The 22,097-nt window shown below is 43.5% G+C and overlaps 2 protein-coding genes across 3 annotated transcripts in view; one reads left to right on the top strand and one right to left on the bottom strand.

Annotated features, from left to right (window-relative positions):
* The window catches only part of LOC115322796 (uncharacterized protein C9orf85 homolog), a 66,557-nt gene extending 55,669 nt beyond the window's left edge, over window positions 1–10,888 (top strand). The window contains exon 5 of one of the 2 annotated variants that reach the window (XR_006077454.1): window positions 10,768–10,878. The gene's annotated coding sequence lies outside the window, so the exon portion shown is untranslated. Of the gene's footprint in view, window positions 1–10,767 lie in introns of both variants that reach the window. The other variant, XM_042288942.1, reaches the window with a different exon arrangement.
* Window positions 1–22,097, bottom strand: part of LOC8037463 (fibrillin-2) — a 190,786-nt gene that overhangs the window by 51,136 nt on the left and 117,553 nt on the right. Inside the window, 16 exon segments of the mRNA XM_042288940.1 lie at window positions 789–857; window positions 2,293–2,454; window positions 4,421–4,543; window positions 8,558–8,683; window positions 9,185–9,310; window positions 10,099–10,221; window positions 10,760–10,882; window positions 11,942–12,067; window positions 12,624–12,749; window positions 14,984–15,106; window positions 15,739–15,864; window positions 17,380–17,505; window positions 19,151–19,270; window positions 19,813–19,938; window positions 20,006–20,089; window positions 21,280–21,426. Of these exon segments, the coding sequence (XP_042144874.1) occupies window positions 789–857; window positions 2,293–2,454; window positions 4,421–4,543; window positions 8,558–8,683; window positions 9,185–9,310; window positions 10,099–10,221; window positions 10,760–10,882; window positions 11,942–12,067; window positions 12,624–12,749; window positions 14,984–15,106; window positions 15,739–15,864; window positions 17,380–17,505; window positions 19,151–19,270; window positions 19,813–19,938; window positions 20,006–20,089; window positions 21,280–21,426 (1,956 nt within the window).

Here is a 22,097-nt window from a genome sequence, read left to right as displayed (position 1 = left end):
ATGCAACATTATCAGATTTGTTGAAATCGAAATTGTGCTAGAAATACTGGAAGGCCAGAACAGCTGGGACGACCTGAGCGCATTACATTATAGCGGTGGCGACAGGTTAAGAATCCAGGGGAAGTTCCTCCCACCCTTTTTTATTTTAGCAGAGCGAACGCTGGAAAGGAGGTTGCCTCCTCACTATTGTTTGCTCTTCTGTTTCCGACAATAGTGTCTTTGCTTTAAAAGATGGTTGACAAAAGGGTCATTCTTTCAGCCAGACTGCACCTTATAATTGCTGGAAGCTGTGGACACTTAAAAGAATCTGAGAAAGGCAGCCGTAAAACAAGGGTTTTTAAAAGAAAAAATTGATAGGAATACATTTACACACTGAAAAGGTCTGTGTTGCAGTATTACAAGTGCACCTCTTCAGCATGGGCACCTGCTAAATTCCCTTTACCGAATTGCACCTCTTCATTGTAGGCACTATGCTGAAGAGGTACAATTCAGCAACTGAAGTAAGACGTCTAACTTGGGACCTCTAACAAGTATTGATTCATCATCTTATAAAATGACAGTCCATATTAAAACCAGTAGCTGTTCAGGATGCTTGGGTTTGCGACATAAAATCTCATTCCTCATGTCGTGGAGCTGCAATACATTAATTGCTTGGCAACAGAGATGCCCCTTGAGAATGTTAGTTATCTAGTTCCAGTTTGGTACCTTATGTTGCGGATATTGTCGTTTGATGTATTACTGACCTAGTAAAACAGCATGAATGCAGATTTAGTTTTGTTTGTATGTACCTTCAAGCTCAACGGTTTCAATATTTGGTCGAAATCCCGGTCCTCCAGCACACAGCTCTTTGTATTCGGCTGAAAAGAGACATCAACATTGCGTTGTCAGTTGTAATAACTTTATTGTTACAAACTTCTCTGAGCCACAGAGCTGCTAAAAATGGAATTCACAAACTATAATTAGCAATGCTAGTATATCTAAAATGTTACACAATGCTCAGGTTAACGTTTGGGCGATATGAATAAAACTTTATTTATAGCATTCACAAGACACTTTTTTTATCTGCTGTCAATCTAACGGAATGGGACTGTAATAGTATTTGACCGTCAAATGAATAATAAGCACATTTTGATTTTATATTCGTCATTACACTGACATACATGCCACCTCTGTTTACAGCTGTGAGAAGCATGCAACTTTATTTATGCACATTTCCACACTGCACTGAGAAGTGCAGCAGAAATTGCACTTTCATTTGCTTAGCTGAGCTACAGCTTCTAGCCAAAGGGAATGGTTTGAAAATAAATAGTTGTATGCACACCTTCACTAAATAAGGATCTATTTAAAGTGAAAAAATGAAAGTAAAAACACAGAAACCCAAAGCAAGATACTGTAACACTTGCAGGTTCAACAGCAAACTTGTGAAGCACCACAAACTATAAGCTGATAAGACTGCTGACTGGGTGAGTTTGTTGTTCATGTTAAATAATGTAACAATGCACAACAAGAGAAACACTCACAAACACAGACACACCAAAAAATATACACTCACTCGGCACTGTATATTTTGGTGTATATTTTGTTGGTAGTTCATGTTAAATAACGTAACAGCGTACAAGAGAAACTCTCAAAAGCACAGACACACCAAAAAATGTACACTCACTCGGCGCTGTATATTTTGGAGTGAGTGTATATTTTTTGGTGTGTCTGTGTTTGTGAGTGCTTCTCTTGTTGTGCACTGTTACGTTATTTAACACCACAAACTAGTATACATAAAAAAATAATTAGATTTTATTCCAAATATTTGTGTGTAAACACTAGCACAGTTATAATAGGTCACCTGCATGCAAAGATAATAAAGAAGGATTGTAAGGTTCAAACTTCAATTATGACTTCTGTAACTGGTGGCTGGTCTTTTGCTAAGTGAAAATGAAAACTTGTAAGGTACAAAAAGGTACAACGTCACATGGCAATGTTCCGTCATGTGACAGTGTAAAATCAGGTGGCAATACGACCTGATATTGTGATATGTCTTGTGACGCTGACATTATGTGACACCATAATCTCATAACACCATGATGTCACCTGACATTCCAGAGATGCAGTGCACAGCAAGAACGATGGGCATAGCAAGGCAAGCGGGACCTATGAATGCTATGCGTTTCGAGCACCTTTAGAATGTACCAAAGAGAGAGGCAGTTTTTTCAAGCTCCGTTATGGAGCATGGTATTTCATGACGGGGGTGTATTATTCTAATAACCACGTTTGTGACAGCTAAAGAAGGAGCTTAACTGGTGTTCTTGGCTGGGCAGATGTCGCAGCCCCGGCCCCACGCGGCACCCACGGTACAGCAGCAGGTTGCTCGGGACATGGGAGTGTCGATGGGGGACAGACAGATGCCCCGACCGTAGAAGTTGCCCCTGACGTCCTTGTAGCACAGGTCCTGCCTGGAATCTAACGCCTACTCTTTGTGGCACCTTCCCCCCTCTCAAAGGACCGCATCACTGGTACATTGTCTACATGCACCCTGATGGTCACATGATTCCAGCCAAAGCCTCTTGTAGGGAGACCTTAAAGGGGCCCTGCAATCATATTTAGGTGTCTACCTTTTTTGCGGTTTCCACGTCTCTTGGGGTTTGGACAAGCCAGCGAGCATGGAGAGAGTAACTAAATATCAGTGCGTTATATTTTAACAGGACGACGCGAATACCTCCTCCACCTACGGGGGCGACCCGCGGTGTTGAAAGCGCGCGACATGTGACGTCTTTGGTCCTGGCCTTACTACTGGTCGGAGCCGCTAAAAGCTTCCTTTTAGTCGAAATACAAAATATAAGTGGTGCGAACCGTTTCAATTATTTATAAAAGTAGCTTTTGTTCAGTATTTTAGATCAGTAAATAAACAAATGCTGTTTAGAAAGTACGAAAACAAGAAATGACCCGTCGACATACCCGCCACCATGCGGTGGAAAAGGCAGCGCATACTAGAAAGGTGTAGTGGGATCAGGCACCGACAAACAACGAGCGTAGAAAGGCCCCGGATGTTTGCGGCAACGCTGCGGTCGTATGGACTGGAGGATCCGAGCGCTCTGAAGGCCTTCAGCGAGCAGCTTTGGCTTGTGGTTTGGCAATTTGGCAGTATGGCAGCACGAAGTGGCTCCCGTTCTGAACTGATCTTTACCCCGTGTTTGCTGTCATTTGGGGCCAACGAGGTGTCATGCCAAGTTAGTTTTTATTCGGGCAGCAAATGCAATGCGAGCCGCCCTGGCTGCCCGCTTCATACAGCCTATCCAGAACATGCTTTAGTGGCGCCCCTTCGAGCCGTCGACACGGAGTGCAACAGCCGTGAGCGCTCGCTGAGCTCGCTACCCCTCCTCTAGTTCACTGCCACTCAAGCAACCAAGGACGTCATGAAGGAGGTTATTTTTGCTTGTTTTTGTCATTTTAATTTGCGTATAACTTTTAAAATAAAGCGAAATTCGAGAAAAGAAAAGTTTCATTAAGATACTACGTTCAGTGTGCTCAGGTTCGGTGCAAATTAAAAACCAGTAAAAAAGTCCTTGCAGGGCCCCTTTAAACATGCTGTTTTGAAAGGTTGCTTGCCGACACTTTGGAGGGGGTGGGTGCTTAACATATAATTTTGAAAATTCCCAAGTATAGGAAATGCTAATAGTGAGCGCTTGTCCGAAATGGGCGTTTCCGTGGTATTTTACAATATGAAAATAAACTCTGTTCATGCCAGAATTCAAATAGTACCATTAAAGAAAGCACATATTGTTCTGGCATCTATGAAGCTAAACTCTGCTCATGCAAGAATCCAAATAGTATCATGAAAGGAAGCATGTATTGCTCCAGTGTCTATGAATCTAAACTATGTTCATGCAAGAATCTAGATATCACTGAAGAAGGCACACATTGAAATTAGCTGGTCAAGCTATCCTTGAAATGGGTAAGGCATTGTTATGAGTTGCCTACTCAGAACTCCTAATGACACCTAATACTTTTTCGAACTTAGAGGTGATACACTTTTGGAGAATTAAAGTTTCAGCACCCACAAGCTGTTATAAGCACGGTGTAAAAAAAGAAAAGAAAGTTTTTCTTCAATGTGCTTAGGTCGTTTTAACTTTTGTTAACATTAGAGAGTTGTTACAATACGCTATACTTGGTGACAGTTTAAGAATGCTCTACCTCCAGTGCGAGCTTGGTGCAGTTTTTCGTGAACAGGTGCAGCCAGCGCACAACAAAGCAATGAGCAGATGCTGGGGGCGGAGCTTCTGTTGCATTCTTAACCTGTCACCGACCATTACTATTGTATTGTTGTAATTAGTAGCGGTTTCGTACGATATTGACCACTCATCTTCGATAGACTTTTCGACTTAGTTAAACGCTAACTGCCCTGTTTGAAAATCTGAAGGTCACTTACCAACGCAGCCTGTCCCGCTCGGTGCCAAGCTGTAGTTTGGCGGGCACTGGCACACGTAGGAACCCAGCGTGTTGACGCACGTACCGTGCTGACACGACGCTGGACTGCTGCACTCGTCGATATCTGCGCACGCCACGACGACGGCGAATGACGCACACTCTTTTAGCGTGCAAGGCCTTCGTACAAATTCATGAAAACAGCGAAAATAGGACACGGTGACAACAGTTCATTCGTTAAGCATGACCACATAATTGGGGTTCTTCTTGCGATTAATTTTTATGTGAATTAGGGGGTGTTTTTTTGGGGTTTATTTCATTCAAGAGATTCACTGTTTTTTTTAGTGTCAATCAGCGTTTATCGAGGCTAACGTTGAACAAAATAGGACACAGACATGGGCTTCCCCAGCCCCCAGGAAGCATGCACGTGACTCAGAAACTTTGAAAACATCCTGGTACCGATAAGAGAACGAAAAAAGATAAGGAATGTGGTTCCGAAGGAAAACGCAGCCTCACGGACAGTTCAGTGTGGTTCGTGTCCCCATTCAAAGCAAAGCCATAGACAGAGGTTTCCTTTCCGCGAAGCTCGGGTTTTTGTTATTTAGGGCAGCTCCGATTTGGGGGTTTTCGTTTTTTTTTCCACTTTTGATAAAACCAGCTAGGTTTGATTTCTGGGGTTTATCGGTATTTACCGAAAACACAAAACCCAAGCACAATATGTTGTTGTTTCTAGTTTGTCCATTCGAGAGCCCGCACATTCTGTGCGAGCTTTCAAATGGTCTGCTTCTTCTTGAAACTGGCGTGCTGTAAGGTGAGAGCGACAAAGTAATTTCAAAAGGATTTTTATTGTTTTTCTTTTTTTCATTTGTTTTGCAGCGAGGTTAAAGGGGAGTTCCGGCGAAATTTTGATAGTCACTGATTCGCCTCCAAATTGGTTCAGCACATTTTAATATATACAGTGTAGACCGCATATAACGTATGTCTCGGGAGTCGCGAAAATCCGCACTATAAGCGGTACCGCACTATAACCAAAACATCAATTTTTAAGGCCAAAATACATGCCATCAGACAACTTACCGTTGTAAAAGAACTTATTTTATGTTAGATGAAAAAATAAGCTTAGTTTGAGGAAAGTCTTTATTTCACCAGACTAGTACACTTCTCTCTCAAGTGTGTCACACATTTTGAAACAAATGAGCGGCTTTTGCCTGGCGCAGCCTCTTAGCGGCGTCGCGGGTTGCGGACGGAGTATTGCGAGCGTTCAGGATTGCTAACCCTAATCACTTTTCTCCGGAGATGAAAACGCGTGAAAATTCGCATCCCATACGGTACGCGCCAGTAATACCTTGCACTTGAGCACACGCATGAAATGCGTCAAATAAGAAATCCGGGCGATGTTCGAGGACACAAATGCTTAGAAATCACCACTGTAGTCGAAGTAAACAAACACGACGACACGGGCGTTTCTGCCGACTTGAGAGCGCCGCCACGACATCGCCGCTCGAGTAGGTGGATCTTACGTGCCGGGTTATCATAGCGACACACGACGAAAATTCACAGTCGAGGATAGCGCTTTTACGCGGAACGATGAGATGAACGCCGTCTACGACGACGATCACAACGTTGATCACAACCGACGCCTTGTTCGCGGATAGAAGCAGCCGGCCCGCGACGGGCATGCAACGCGCGCGAACACTTCTCCTGTCGTTGCGGTTGTTGGTTTCCAACGCAGTGGAGGGACGCACGCACGTGAACGACACGTGCGTGCGTCCCTCCGTCGCTAGGGCAACTGAAGCCTCTCTCTTCGCTTCTCCCGCTTCTTCGAGCACCCTCCTTGCCCCGCGAGTGCCGCTTGCGCAACGCTTGCGGCTCGCGCCGTCAGCGCCGTTATCTAGTGTCGCACAGGCAAGCGTGCTCGCTGCTCCGGTCGTCGGCGCGGTCGGCGGGCTGTGCCAGAAACCGCACTATAACCGGTATTTCCCGTCGCGCGCCTGCGTTTTAAGCGCGAAACACATGTACGACGAAACCGTCCGATCCGACGTCCGACCGCGCAATACGACGGTCGGAGGCGAGGGTTTTCAACGCTCTCCGATGCTACGAAAACCCTCTCCCCCAAGGTCATTCCGGCAGTCCGCACGTCGGATCGGAAGGTTTTCGTCGTACATGTGTTTCGCGCTTTAAGCGGTATGTAATTACATGGAGTTCTATGGGAGGCGAACCGGTGGTTTAAAAAAACCGCGTTATACCCGGTCCTGCACTATAAGCGGTTACGTTGTAAGTGGTCTATACTGTACATCTGAATCAGTAACCCAAATGACGAGTCACAATGTTTTTGTTTTCTTTGTACAAAGTTACTGAATTTTTAAATTTGATCCGAGAGGTTCTACTGGAAGCCCGGATAATGTGACATCAGACGTTGTAATACGATGGCAGTGAAGCTTGTTCCCGACGAGCTACAAGTATGATGGTGTGAAATGAATACTGGTAAAGCTCACACCGACAGAACGATAAAACATAAGCAAAAAAAATTACAGAAGGGCACTTAAGACTGCTTACGTCTAAGAATGCAAAAGCATTCCTACATGCAGTGCATTCCTACAAGCAGTGCGCCATGTCTTCCTTTTTCACATTACGCTCTGGCGGTGACATCACGCTCCCCCACTGCGCAGTCGCGACAAACCCCACCGGCTTCACGGCTTCCGTGACAATGCATCTGCGTTGCTGTGCTTTTCTTTGTGTTTTATTTCTGAGGCGCGTCCGCTTTGACCTCGAGTGGCCTCACCGGCTTCCATGACGAAGCATATGCACTGACGTGTCACAGCCAATGGGACCTTAGGTGCCGTTTCGCTCAGCCAATGAGAAAATGGGAATTTAGGTGCCGTTCTTCGCTGCTACAGACATTGCCGGCTTCGTTCCATGGGACGGTTAATGCCTTCGCGTTAATACTATGTTTTACAGTCTGCCAGCTCGACTTGCGAGTTACGCAGCCTGCGACGTCGTCCCAGTGGAGAGCATGGAAAAGTTCAAACATTGGGTTTTTCTTAACCTTCGTTTGCAGTCTTCTCAGTAGTTATTTTGAATTTAGAGATAACAAATAGCACCCCGGAAGGAGTAAAGCCCGAGCATTCCTAAAACGCATTTAGTCTGGGTAGCTCAAGAAGCTGCCAGAAGGATCTCTAGAGCCATTAATTTGAGCCTACTTCTTTTCCCAACTCCAAAAGACTTCTTTTCTGCATTTCATGCGACGCGGGAAATATTAACGGACTGGCCAGTTTTGACGGTTGTAAAGAAAACGACTAGGTTCTTTTGAACCCACTGAGGCACGCATGTTCAATGCCTCCCAAACTTAGAGGGGCACTGAAGTCAATCTTGGAAAAGGTAGTTTTTGATCTTACATTGCTTAAAATGTGTTAGTTCTCACATTTACCAAGTCCTATATTAAAAAAAACTGCCTATTCACGTCAGGGAAAGAGAAAAACATGTGGACTCTTTTTTCTCGCGGACCAATGAAAGCCCTACAATACGTGCAGATTCCGAATGATTTGATTCTAACTCGTTTCAAAAAGAGTCTGACAGGTAAACATTCAGATAAGACTCCTCTTTTTCACAGCGGGTGAAGCCATCGCTTGCAATTCGCCTACAAGCGCCCTTCGTCGACCACTTCACTTAGAAGAAAATTCTTCCCAAAAAGGGCATGTTGCGATCTTTGCACACGCTTTTAAGGAGGAAATAAGCTTTGCACGATTGTGATTTTGGGCTTGTTGGGATGCTTAGAGCGTCTAGATTGAGTTATCACCACAAAAGGACGATCTCAGAATCGACTTCAGTGTTCCTTTAACTTAGCGCCACCACGTAATGACCTAGTTTTGGCACTGTTAACGCTATCCTTGTGGCTATTGCCCTTGGCAGAATAAGGACAGCAGTGTGCGTCTTCCAAACACGCGGCCTCCCGCACGTGTCCCGCGTTTTCATCCTTGCTTTGGCCGCGCGCACGCGTGCTCACGCTCAAGGTGCACAAGGACAACTAAGGCTCCTTTCTGCCGTTCCCACCTTGGCAGTGACTATAGAGGCTGGAAAGTTATTTCAGGGTCAATTGAAGTGTGCGGGTTACCGTAGGTCTCATGTAAGGAACCGGACTCACCCGTGCAGTTGCCTCCGGTCTCGTCTAGCCGGTATCCAGGGTTGCAGATGCAGCGAAACATGCCGAGGATGTTTTCACACTCGCCATACACGCAGATGTTTGAGAACACGCTGCACTCGTTGATATCTGCAAAAGGGATTGCGGTACCTTGCAACACTCGACGGGTTGCCTCGTCTCTACTTCTGAGAGTGTGCAAAACGTGTTAAGAAATTTGAGGTTAATTTTTTTAAGTACACATTTTCTAAAGTCATTGGAATATTAAGGCACATTTTGTAATGTCTACTTGCATTGGAGTAGTATGAAATGTAGCAAGTACATTTGTTAATGTCTACTCACATTTTTCTAATACTTACATTAGAAAATGTTAAGTACACATTTTCTAATTTCTACATACATTAGGATCTTAAGACACATTTAACAATATCTACCCGCACTGGAACATTACAAAGTGTGAGCAGTATATTTTCTTACATCTTGTCACCCATGTGTTTTCTAATACTTACACAAGAAAACGTTATGTAGACATTTTTTTATGTCAATACTTAGAGTAATAATACAGATGTTTCAATGTCGACTCATGTTAGAATATTACAAAATATGGGACGTATATTTTTAATGGCTACGTACCCACACAAGCCTGCATGTTATCCGTCTGTGAAAATCCCATATCACATTCACATCGATAGGAGCCAGCATAGTTGACGCACTGTCCATTCTCGCAGATGGCTGTAGTGATGCTGCATTCATCCTTGTCTGAAGAACAGAAAAAACGAGCAACTCATTGGTGTTGCAAATTTGCAAGACCTGCTCTTCCCAACTGCAAATGCTAAAAATGTTAATACTCTACGTCTCAAAGGAAAAGACAGTGAGCACGGACGAGTTAATCGAAGTTATTCGTGTCGATCCCCCTTTTTATGTTTCTTTTCCTTTGACTTGAATGAATTGTCTCTTCTTTCATCTCACTCCTGGTAGTTTAACGACACGATCACCGTAAAATACCGATCGTGTTTCCATGTCTCAATAAGTGCCCACCTAATAGTTACAAAGCATATTTGAAAACTAAACGAAGGGCACATCGAGTGCCCACCTGAGCAAATATCCGAGCCCGATGAGCTAATCAAAATATTCCTCTGGTCCAGCAAAGCAGTGAAGCTTTATGTGTGCGTACGCCGTTGCGAAGCTGTTAAGCTTGATGCGTGCAGGGAGACTTCCTCAACCATTAGGAGTTCCACCAGACCATTATACCGTCGTGTTAGATTGAGCAAGGACTCAGCCTACCATATCTCCTTTTTACTTTTGCTCCTCTTAAATGTATCAAGTAGCCATCCCCAATTTTTTTTGCAAACATCTCCAACATTTGGATGGGCGCTTGCTGCATGCAAGTACTTGTTATACACTACTTGTATAACTTTCGTACCTCTCCTCGTATAAACAGGAGCTCAAATCGACGCAAGAAGGCTTTAATATCTTCTAGCATTACAAAATGTTGGCTTATCCGCGAGTGTCTCTGAGCTGCGACGTCAAATGCCCGGAAACCTCACCTCTGCAGTGGAATCCATTGCCTTCGAATCCTTCATCGCAGACACACTTGAAGGAGCCGTCCGTGTTGATGCAGTCTGCATCCGTGTCGCAACCTCCATTCTCCCTCAGGCATTCGTTCACATCTAAGTGCAAGTAAATTTAGATTTTACTTCAACATTACGTAAAATTCTCTACCTTCGTGTATATGTCAGAGTGGTGCTCCTGGCGGTACCCAGCATTTATGCATTGTGTAAGTAATGACCAAAAATAAAACTTCTAACAACCATTAGCATCTAGCATGCCTGCCGTGTGTTTGAACAACATCAGAGAACCAAACTAAGAGCGGTGAGCGTGCAGGTGAGCTGATAGTAGTTAATCGTATTGTGCAAAACCTGAGACAGTGGCTAATGGTGAATTTGCAAGGTGCTTTCAGCACGCTTTAGAGCGCATCGAAAGCACCACTCGAATCCACCATAAGATAACTTTTGAGTTGAGGAGGGGAATGTCTCAAGACATTAGCTTCCTCCGTCCTTTTTTTCGATCCAAAGGTTTAATCTTTCCTCTCCAGAGTCTCAGCTTTCGCACAGTATGATTGTCAAAGGATAAAATATTTCTCGTAACTTTCATTATGTGGAATATTGTTCTTGCACTTCCATGGCTAAAAGAGTGCTGCGATCTCACCTTTGCAGGTGACACCATCGCCGTCGAAACCCTCTCGGCAGGTACAGCGATAGGACCCGTCCAGGTTGGTGCAGTCTGCAAACTCGTGGCAGTCGTTGCTCCCGTTTGTGCATTCATCGTCGTCTGTGCATAATAAATAAGAAACCAGCTGATTACTATTGATTACTATTTTCAAGACTTTGACATCTGTTCAAAGCACTCTTGTTCAGGTACAGGACAAGAGCAACGAATAAACTCGAGAATGGTTATATTTCAAGAGTACCAAGGAAAAGAGGAGTGCTCTTAGTTTGTTGATGATGTTCCTGGGAGTGAGAAGAGTCGAAATACACTCCACAAGGCATGAACAAGCCATCGCCAGTTTTCTATCAGTATTGAAGTACTGTCATCAAAACTTCTGTAGTGGTAGAAATTGCTCGATTGGGACACTAACCTAAGTGGTAAATTTTGATACTCGCCAAAAACTGGAAAAAGGTATGAACTTGTGTTCGCTAACTGTGTTACAGATTTCACCGTGCGATGGACCGCAGCGGACGCTAGGAGCCATCCTAGCCGATGCGGCGCTGCGAATGTATTATGTGACCCCATGCCATGTGCATTGCTATGCCCCACCCCCAAAGAGGTCACGTGACACACAGCATGAGAATGACTTTGATGGCTCGTGGCGTCCTCTGTGATTCGTCACAGGGTGAAATGGAGTACGGTAGACTTTTCATCAGTAGTTGCAAAACTTGGTCATCTTTTAGGAGAGTGGGGTGCTGCCCTCAAAGCGTTTTGAAAAATACTTACCAAATAAAAAATAAGTCTCGCTTAATAGTCTGTTTTGAGACAGCCAGGATAGTGAGAGATATTTGCAGTAAGGTATATTTAACAAATTATTTGGCTGTTTTCAAAACCAGTTTTGGGGCACATGGTTAGTCATGAACGTGTCATAGCAGGGAAATGTCAAAACATAAAATAATTGTTCGTTACATTAAATCAATAAGTAAAAAAAGAAGAAGAAAGAAAGACAACAGAGCGGCACTGATTAGAAAATCTAAATTAAATATTGAGGAGGAAATCGGGGAGACTCCTCTATATTGGTTCTATCGATTGCTCCAACCATTTCTTACAGTCTTCGATAAACATGAATAAAATAGCTCCCAACACTGACTCGGTCAAAACAAAAGTAAAACGGCTACAAACCAGTGCAGTGGATTTGGCCCTCCTTGACCGAGTAGCCAATCTGACAGCGACAGATGTACGAACCGAGGGTATTCTCACAGCGTCCGTGAGTACACAACCTTGGATTGGCCTCGCATTCGTCGTAGTCTGCAAAGCGATTGGTCACAGCAAAAATGCAAGTTTAATGACCCGCCTCTTCCCACAACACGGAACATTCTCCAATGTAAAGAACACAGAGATCAGCAGACAACTTCAACGAACGATCCTTTCGTCACATTCTATAGAGGGCATGTTGCACTTGCTAGAGTCTAGAAATCGTGTTGGGGGCACACTTAATTAGCTTGGGACTTTGATTTTCGTTTCATAGCATTCATCGATTGTGTCATCTACATTAAAAAAAAAAAAGCTTGAGCCAATTCGTGACTGATCTTTACACACTTCCAGTCAATTTACCGGTAGAAAAAGATAGTTGCATTCCAGAGGAGTAAATGTTTGTAATGTGCACGAATATGGAGTCAACTCACTGAACTGAGTTTTGAAATTGCAGTATGACTAATGTTTAATGTCCTAGATTTTTGCAAGTTCTTCCGTGGCAGTGGGACTTGCCCCAAAGCAATGAGTGCACAAGCCTTTAACTGAACAATGTTGAAGATGTGTGAGGATACCCCTTGTACGCCTACTGTGACTGACCGGTCCCTCTTACCGATGCAGCCTTTGCCATCAGGGTCAGGAAGGAGCCCCTCCGTGCAAGTGCAGACGTAGTCTCCCGGAAGGTTGCGGCACTTGCCGCCGTTACAAACGTCGGGGTCCGTCTTGCACTCGTCGACATCTGCGGCGAACCCGGCAATGTGCGAACCATAGAGTTCATATTATACTCTAGAGGGAAACGTTCTATGCATCGGGACCGCTTCGGAACGGCTGGGCACGGACGCGGACACTGACGGTTCCGGTCAGTGGTTGCAATGGGCCTGTATTCCTCACGATGCCTTACTGGAGAGGTTCTTGAAAAAAACGAGTTAGGGGTGAATTCTAGAGTATTTTTATCCCGTGAATCTGAATATCACATTCATTTTCCCCGAAGATGTCACTAAACGCGAGAAAACATGAAAAACCTATGACTAGTCGTTACATCGTACTAGGATCTTTCGGCTGCCAAGTGCGTGTCGCTTGATTGGGCAGCGCGTGCAATCGCAAGCTTGCCAGGTATATTCCCCTGCACTCACACCAGTCACGATGTCTTTTTTGGACCTTTTTGAAAATATTAAGAGTGAGTGCATAGCGTTGATAGGTGCTGAAGATGCCCAAGGGTGGAGATTCCAAAAACTCCTTTTGTGACGTAACACTCCAGGAAGGAGGGGCTTCGGCGGTACTTTGAAACTGACTTTCTGCAGCCTTCGTGCGCCAAATTGAAAAAATAAGCTCAATATTCGTGATCCTGGAGGCCTAATGAAGACGATTTAAGTGTGATAAACTATAACCCTGAGACTAGGGAGAAAGACGACGATGAGGAAGAGGAAGAACAGGAGTCTCAAACACAGCTGAAATTTATTGACAAAAAGTCCTGTTTATATAGGCTTCAGGCACTTTCACAAACAAAAAAAAAAGGACAGAAAGAGATCACGAAGAAGGAAACAACCTTTCCGCGAACGTGCGTGTGCGAAAACATGAACGAATAACTACAACAGGTTTAAAAATTAGGAAGAGGCTGGAGAAGGGTCAAGCCTTTTGTTAAAACCTATCAGTGACCTTCACCATGGGACAAGAGAGGAATGTGCATTAAAAAAAAAGAATAAACAATAATTTAAAAAATTTACTCACAAAAAAAACATTGTTTAGTTCTTTTATTTTTTTGTATCCACATTCCCATCATTTCCCACGGTGAAGGCCACTGATAAGTTTTAACAAAAGGTTTGACCCTCCTCTATGCCCTCCCCACCCCCTTTTTTTTTAGATCTGTTGTAGTTATTCTTTCATGTTAGTGTTTGCACACATACGTTTGCAGAAAGGTTGTTTCCTCCTCTGTGTTCTTTTTCTGCCCTTTTTTTCTGTTTGTGAAACCGCCTGAAGCCTTTATAAACAGGATTCTTTGTCAATAAATTTCAGCTGTGTTTGAGACTCCTGTTCTTCCTCTCCTTCATCGTTGTCTTTCTCCCTAGTCTCAGGGTTATAGTTCCCCATGTTTATTCACTGCCAGCTCGTTTGTGCCCTAACATTCTGTTCAATGATTTAAGTGTTTTCTTCAAATACAGAACCGCTTCAGCTTCCCTTTAATGTGCAGAAGGAAGCGGCAAAGCATCGCTTGTAAGGTCTGTGCCTAGTTGTTTCCTAGCTTACTTAGCAGAAGTCAACGGAATTGTGCATCGAATGAAGACAAACGAAGTCGACGAGCGCTCGAGCAACTTCAACTCGTCGGGGCAAAAACGAACGTGGCTAAGCTTTCGTTTGCTTTTTTTTCCCACTCTTCCATAGCTCTCTTTCTCATTCTTTCTCTCAAGACCTTCAATGTCGGGATGGTGGTGGGGATATGGTGTGTTCTGCTCCTGTCTTTACCCCCTCAGCATAAACACTAAGGTCGTCGACAGACCACGACACAATCACAAGTGGTCTTGCAAGAAGAACATTTGTGCTCAGAAGCAACCTTTGTGCAACTAAACTTTTGGGCGATGTATGCAGTGGTTTATCTGTGCGTAGATTCTATGATGCTGCTACAACATATTTTCATAGGCGTGGTAATGAATAAACTTCACTTGGGTCTTGGGTTTCAATGCAGCAAGTGGTCTATTCCCTGCAATTTACATGGCTAGCCTCGAGCTACAGTTGCGTGAATTTAAAGTTGTCCAAGCGGCAAGTCGTATACTGCACAGTTATTTCTTCTGCTGGTTAATGATTTAGCTGTATACATTGAAGAACGAAATTGTGCCCAACTACCTTAATATGCATGAGAATTCATTATACAACTTGGCATAAGATGTTTTTGTATGAACACAAACTTTTATAGCATATGTCACTGTATGGATCTAGACAGTGTTTACTTTGCATGCTCAAAGAGGTAAGGAAACTAACCAGTACAGCTGACTCCATCTGGTAGCAGTGCATAGCCAGGTTCGCAAGCACAGTAGTAGCTTCCCGGGGTGTTTGTGCACAGTGACCTGCAGTTTCCTCTGTTGTGCTCACATTCATCGATATCTGCATTCAATAAGAAAAGGAAGTAATGGAATTTGACAATTAATGAAATGTGGAGATAACAGTACAAGCCTGTATTTGGAGTTACCGTGTTCACAAAAATTCAACCGGGCCTAAATTCGAGGTGACCCACAAAAACAAGTGTGTCATCTTATTAAAATGGGTTGCTTTTTATTGAAATATAAACTTGCAACAATCACAGGATTGCGTGCAAAAAGATAAACACCATTTCATATCAGAAACCAGTAGCCAAGTCATGATTTTAAGAGTTTCAGCCGCACAGTGTGGTGCAGCACAGTGCAGCAATGCGCTTGCGTGGTACTGTTTAGGTGTTGTAGATCCAACCTCTCGCCCAAATTTTTTTGCCTGAAGTCCTTGCCTGAAGTTTTTTGAGACGCGCATGCCTTTCTTAACATAAAAGCAATGATTTTAGATGCTACATGAATTACTTCTTTTGTCAGAGGTTCACTACCGAACTTATGGTTACCCCCAAACTTGGCACCAATATAATAATAAAAAAAGAACTGTCATTTTATACTTTTGCAGATAAAGAATACTCTCAGAAGTTAATGGGTGCACAGCCAGCTTCGGCATTGTTTGCCAAGAGCTGACTCGAATTATGCCGAAATGCATACCTTCGCAGCTAGTCTGCTGGTTGTTCTGCCTGTAGCCTTGGTTGCAGAAGCACTGGTAGGTCCCCATCGTGTTCTCACAAATTCCATTCGAGCAGATCCCACTTGTCGTACTGCACTCGTCAATATCTGCAAATGTAAAAAGACAAAAGAAAAAAAATTACAACCACCTCTATCTCCAAAGCCCTATAATTACTCATGGATTGTGGTACATAACAAGGAATTATTAAAATTTGTATAGAAGACATTAAAGGGGAGCTCCGGCAGTCTTTCGAGCTATTTAAACGAAGCACATTTTTAGGGTACCTTGTTTTTATTCGTCCTGGCAGGCTACTTTTACCTATAAGTTAGCTTATACTATAAACAAATTTCGTAATTTTGTTTATAGTATTTAGTAGTGCGGAGAAGGAACGCTTCTCCATACTTCTAGAAGATTAGACTTCACTCTTACCCTGAGTGTATAAGTTAAGGAGGCCAACGTGGCCCTGCTGAGTCGGTCTCGCCCTAGCTCACTCCCCAAGGTTCTAGGTCTAACATTTGAGATACACAGTGTAGGAAATAAGGAGCCGAGGGTGGCCTTGCCGAATCATTATCTTTCGCAGTCTCGCTCGAACCACCGGTCACGTCGGCACCATGACGCTCATTCTCCCTTTTGTTTCTGGCACAAGTTCGCCCATTAAACATTTATTTCTAGTTTTACGCTGGCCAATCCGTTTCCATCCGCGACAACATTCTCGAGAAAATGGCAAATAAGGTTATGCTGAAAACAATGTTTGAATTTTTTCGCACTCTCAAGCGGGTTGACGTCGCGTGTCGTGTTACTTGCAAGTTGAGCAGGCAGTCTAGAAACACTATATTTTGCTTTAAAATTGTTTCTTTGCTGGCATAAGCTCTTTCAGAATTCGTTTCACACCACCAAACGTCTTGCAACCTGTCAACAAGTTTGGTGCCACATAAACAAATATAAAAAGTGTGTAAAAAAAAAGGTGTTGCGACGAGCATAAAAACACAAAAGAAAATATTAGAAAGAATGAGAAAAACTGCATCAAAACATGGTTCTTTCGCCATATTATTTATTGCACATTCTTATTACCATCATTAGTATCCATAGTCCCTTGTTTCATGGCTGTGTAAACATGACAAAATCCCCTTGCTTTCTTATGTATATCGTGCTTAGACTTCTGTGTCACATATTGTTCATGGTCATTATCAGAACTACCAGTCTCATTAGTTTTTTGCGCTCTGTGAATATGCTTAAGTTGCCATTCATTTCGATTTAGGCCGGGTGAGTTTTCTAGGTCGCAATTATTTTTAACGTCTTAATTAGCGACTTATTGAATTGGAAAACAAGGTATATGTATTCATCGACTTTACCAATTTCAATTGCATTTACAATACTTATAAAGGTTTATTTATTTAGCATTTCTAATTTATATATTTATATTGCAATATTTATTATCCGACCCTTGAGACCGCGACAGATACCCAATCCGGCCCCTGAGCCGAAAAGTTTGGAGACCCTCCTATCAAAGACTTTTCACCTCCTTCAATCGCTAAGCTATTACAGCAAGTGTGTAGCTATTTTTCTATGTATTGTAAAGGAGTCATGCCCTTGTCTATGTTGCAAGATGTGAGAATATTTACCTTTGCACGCCTTTCTGTTTGGAGTGAGCTCATGCCCCTGTGGACATTCACAGTGGAAAGAACCTGGGGTGTTGATGCACTGTCCACCACGACACAGGCCCCTTATCTGAGAGCACTCGTCCACATCTGCGACATATCAGGGTCATTATTTAATGTAGATAGGGATAAACAGCGAGATGACTAAAGAAGAAGTACTACTTGTGGAGTCTCCAGGACCACAAGGAGAGGGGAGACAACTCCGATGAACGAAGAGCATGTGTTGCTTATGAGGGCACCATATTGTTTGGGGGGCCCCACGCCTCCCGTACAATAGCGGCACAGTGCAGAAATAAAAGCATCTTCCTAATTATTGAAATATTGACATTTACCAGAAGAGACGATTGTAAAACCAGAGATTTATACATAAACAAATGTGCAACACCATTAAACTGATTATGTAAGACTGAAATCATTATAAGATGAAGACATGATGCATCAATCGCTGCAGCTTTACAACTCGGGCATTGGTTATGCCAACAGCTTGTTTCCTGTTTGCTTAGCCTAACGTCACATTGTGCCCTGGTATGCAATTGGTTTACTGTAGTCACTGACAGGATGAGAAGGGCAGGAAGGCCCTTCAGTTTCTGCCTCCAGCATGAGCTTCCTACCTTCGATAAAGCGTCGGTGTCTCGTGAGCTTCATGCATGCACATGGAGTCAAGGCACAGCAGAAGACAACAAATGTGTGCTGTAGGTCAGGCATTCAAAAGATGCGCCCTGCCGTTCTCACTCTGTCAGTGATTATGGTAAGCAAAGAAAGTGACTCACCCACGCATTCAAAAGACAAGACCTGCCATTCTCATTCTGTCAGTGACTATGGTAGTAGCAAAGAAGCGACTTACCCATGCATTAAAAAGACACGCCCTGCCATTCTTACTCTGTCAGTGACTGGTAGTAACAGAAGTGACTCACCCATGCATTCGAAAGACACACCCTGCCGTTCTTACTCTGTTAGTGACTATGGTAATAGTGAAGGAAGCGACTCAACCTTGCGTTCGAAAGGCACAGCTGGCCGTTCTCACTCTGTCACTGACTATGGTAGTAGCGAATGAAGCAACTCACTCATGCATTCTAGAGACATGCCCTGCCATTCTTACTCTGTCAGTGACTATGGTAGTAGCAAAGAAAACAACTCAACCATGCATTATAAAGACATGCCCCACTGTTCTTACTCTGTCAGTGACTATGGTAGTAGCAAAGAAAGTGACTCAATTATGCATTAGAAAGACACGCCCTGCAGTTCTTACTCTGTCAGTGACTATGGTAGTAGCAAAGAAAGCAACTCAACATGCATTCGAAAGACGCCCTGCTGTTTTTACTCTTTCTGTAACTATAGGTAGTAGCAAAGAAATAGACTCAACCATGCATCTGAAAGACATGCCCTGCCGTTATCACCCTGCAAGTGACTATGGTAGTAGCGAAGAAAGCAACTCAACCATGCATTCTAAAGACACACCCTGCTGTTCTTGCTCTGTCAGTGACTATGGTAATAGCGAAGAAAGCGACTCAAACATGCATTCGAAAGACACATCCTGCCATTTTTACTCTGTCAGTGATTATGGTAGTAGCAAAGAAAGTGACTCAATCATGCATTCGAAAGACATGCCCTGCTGTTCTGACTCTGTCAGTGACTATGGTTGTAGAAAAGAAAGCAACTCAACCATGCATTTGAAAGATGCCCTGCTGTTCTTACTCTGTCAGTGACTATGGTAGTAGCGAAGAAAGCGACTCACCCATGCAGGCTTGCATGGCACTCTCAAAGCCATCGTTGCACTCGCACAGGAAAGATCCCGCGGTGTTCCTGCACGTTCCGTTGCTGCAGATTCCATGGGTGATGCTGCACTCGTCGATGTCTGCACATTGGCACAACGAAAAATCGCCAGATAACGTCAGCAACTATAGTTTATCCATTTATGTGGATGAGCGAGATAAAAGGCAAACATGAATGGATTAATAGATAGGACTGTCATAACTAAGAGCAATTGTATTGCGTGTTAGTTTAGATGGTGGGTTGTCAGTCAGCCCCAGTGGGCGTGCGGTGTCTCCGCCGTGGATAAGAAATTCGGTCAGTGCAGTACTACAGCTAGCCTGGGGTCTTCAATGTGCATCGTACAGTAGTGATTACATAAACAAGTGCCGCTCAGTGCTCATGCAGATTGAAACGGGCAAGTGTCAGAATTGAATCCGGGATTCATGGTTTTTGAAAAGCAAGCTTTCACTCCACGTGCTTTGAAATGTAGTGCACTAATGCACTCGGCTAACGATCCACCTGTAGTTATTGTCGAATTACAAGATTTTGCAGCGAGAGCTTATGGATCACTGTTCTTAATTTTTCCCATTGCTACAGTAAAAATCCATAATCAATGGAATATGAAGAGCAAAAATAAGAATTGACCTGTGCAGTTGATCCCCTCTTGGTCGAGAGCAAATCCTTGGTTGCATGTGCAAGTGAAGCTGCCGATGCTGTTCTGGCAGCGCCCGTTCTGGCAGAGGCCAGGAAAATAGAGGCATTCATTCAAGTCTGGAACAGAGCATGTCAGTTTAGTTCAATACTATATAGCATCACATGTGCTGCACTGCTGTCTTACCAATGGTGGCGGGGACTAGGGCGTCGCCACCTCGGCTGATTGGGCCATAGCCGGACCCCTTGGGGCAGAGCTCCTTGTAGGCCTCTGAAACCACACCCCAATCATTGATCAGTTTCGACGGACTTCTTCCGAGTTGCGTGGTCGGTCGCAGATGTTTACAAACCCCACTGACCAACTTCTCTGCTGTTAGGTTATTGGGAACAAGATTACTAGTCACTTTGAACATGACAGCATCTTGACAGGTCGCACGTAGCATGACTTTGGGCAAGATTGTCTGGTATAAATTTTTTTTTTGGTTGGAACGCGCTACGGTGAAGATGCGTGCACAGGTTTTTTATCCTGCCCCTCTTCTGCGGTGAAGCAATGCACTCTGGAGAACCAATTTTTTTTCCAGGTGACTTACGAAAAAAAAAATGTTTACAAATCTCTTTTTTGAGATAGAAATATATATATATATATTTTTTTTTGCTTTTGTTTGAGGGTAGGTTAGGGAGGACTAGGAGATTACGGTGAGAGCCCCATAATCCAACACACGCGGTGTTTGTTTCATCGTGAAACGTTTTTGGCTAGTTGCTCCAAATTTCGTGAAGCCGTGGCCAGTGACGTCACATGATGTCACAGTTTCCCCGCCAGATTTAGCTGGAAAGTCGACACCACGTGACCTTAACACCAATTCAGTTTCCCCGCTAAATTTAGCGGGAAAATGATGTCACATGACTTCAGGTCACGTGACTTCTACACAAAGTGGGTTTCCCCGCAAAAATTAGCGGGAAAACTGACACCACATTACCTCAACACCAATTCAATTCCCCGCTAAATTTAGCGGGAAACTGAATTGGTGTTGAGGTCATGTGACGTCAGTGTTGCCGCTAAATTTAGCGGGGTAAACTGGATGCACAATGTTGCATTATGGGAGATCACAGACCTACACACCAATTCAGTTTCTTCGCTAAATTTAGCGGGGAATCGAATTTGTGTATAGGTTTGTGATGTCCCATAATGCAATGCACACGGTTATGCCAACGGCGATGCTAATGCCGCTATACGCAGAAATGGGCACCTAAGAGCTGCACTTTGAAAGGAATAAGATGAGAGTGTCAAAGGTGATAGCGCCAGAGTTGTACTTCTGACTGCTCTGAACTGACAGTCTACATAGCGTAACAAGGTCTAATTGAAAATGCATGACGGTGCATAGTTCTTTTTGCGACTCCATCAGGCGTATAAAACCGCACCTTGATATGCAATAAGATCAGTCATCCTTGAATGATTGTTACCGGTTCCAGGTCTCGGACAGGCCTCGCAGTGGTAGCCCCAAGCCTTGCCCACGGTGCAGCAGCAGATGCTTTTCCGGAAGAGCCCGTACATTGCCCGTGAACAGCGCCCGTCTTCGAACGAAGAGTAGCATGACTCTTCTCGGAGATCTAAAGCCGACACAAGCAACACTGGAATTTGTTTTCTCTGATAATCATAGAAGCTAAGACAGGACAGTGTTGTCTGGTCATTGGTAGAACTGGCAAGCATGTCATCAATTAGTAAATTAAAAAAGAAATGTTTTTGCATTTTTTTTCATTCTTATTAGGAATGTGCCAAATTCCGCTAGTGGAAGCTCAGATTTTAAACTCAATTTGACAAACAGACTTCCTTTAAAATGTGCTGTAGGGGCCTTTTTTTTTTTTTTGTTTTGTTTTTTTACAGATTTTCAGGCAATTGTGAACAAGCTACAATAGGCTGTTTGTGCCGTTTATGCAGTAAACTGGATTATGAGGTGATTCAGATAGTTTTTTCCACACCAGTACCACTATCTCAGTGGAAGTTTTTGTTGATAGGTATTATTTTACTAAGCCAAAATATTTACTTTAGGGCTCTCAAGCTTGTACTATCATCAGTACTAGAACATCTTGATTTAATTTTAGTATCTTCTTCCTTTTGTAAAAGTTTACTGTGAGGTTCAAGGTAATGTTGTGCGAATATTCAAATAGTAGTTTTGAATAATACGCTATTTGATATTTGCTTTGAGGTGAACTGCAATATTCATACTTTTCGAAGTGTTGATCGTGGCGGGTTAGCCCTGTTGAGTGCGCTCCTCACTGAG

Source organism: Ixodes scapularis, unplaced genomic scaffold, assembly GCF_016920785.2.
Source record: "Ixodes scapularis isolate PalLabHiFi unplaced genomic scaffold, ASM1692078v2 PGA_scaffold11__112_contigs__length_91849675, whole genome shotgun sequence".
Classification (NCBI taxonomy): domain Eukaryota; kingdom Metazoa; phylum Arthropoda; class Arachnida; order Ixodida; family Ixodidae; genus Ixodes; species Ixodes scapularis.
Note: the sequence above shows the minus strand (reverse complement) of the source record. Positions and strands in the feature narration are given on the sequence as shown.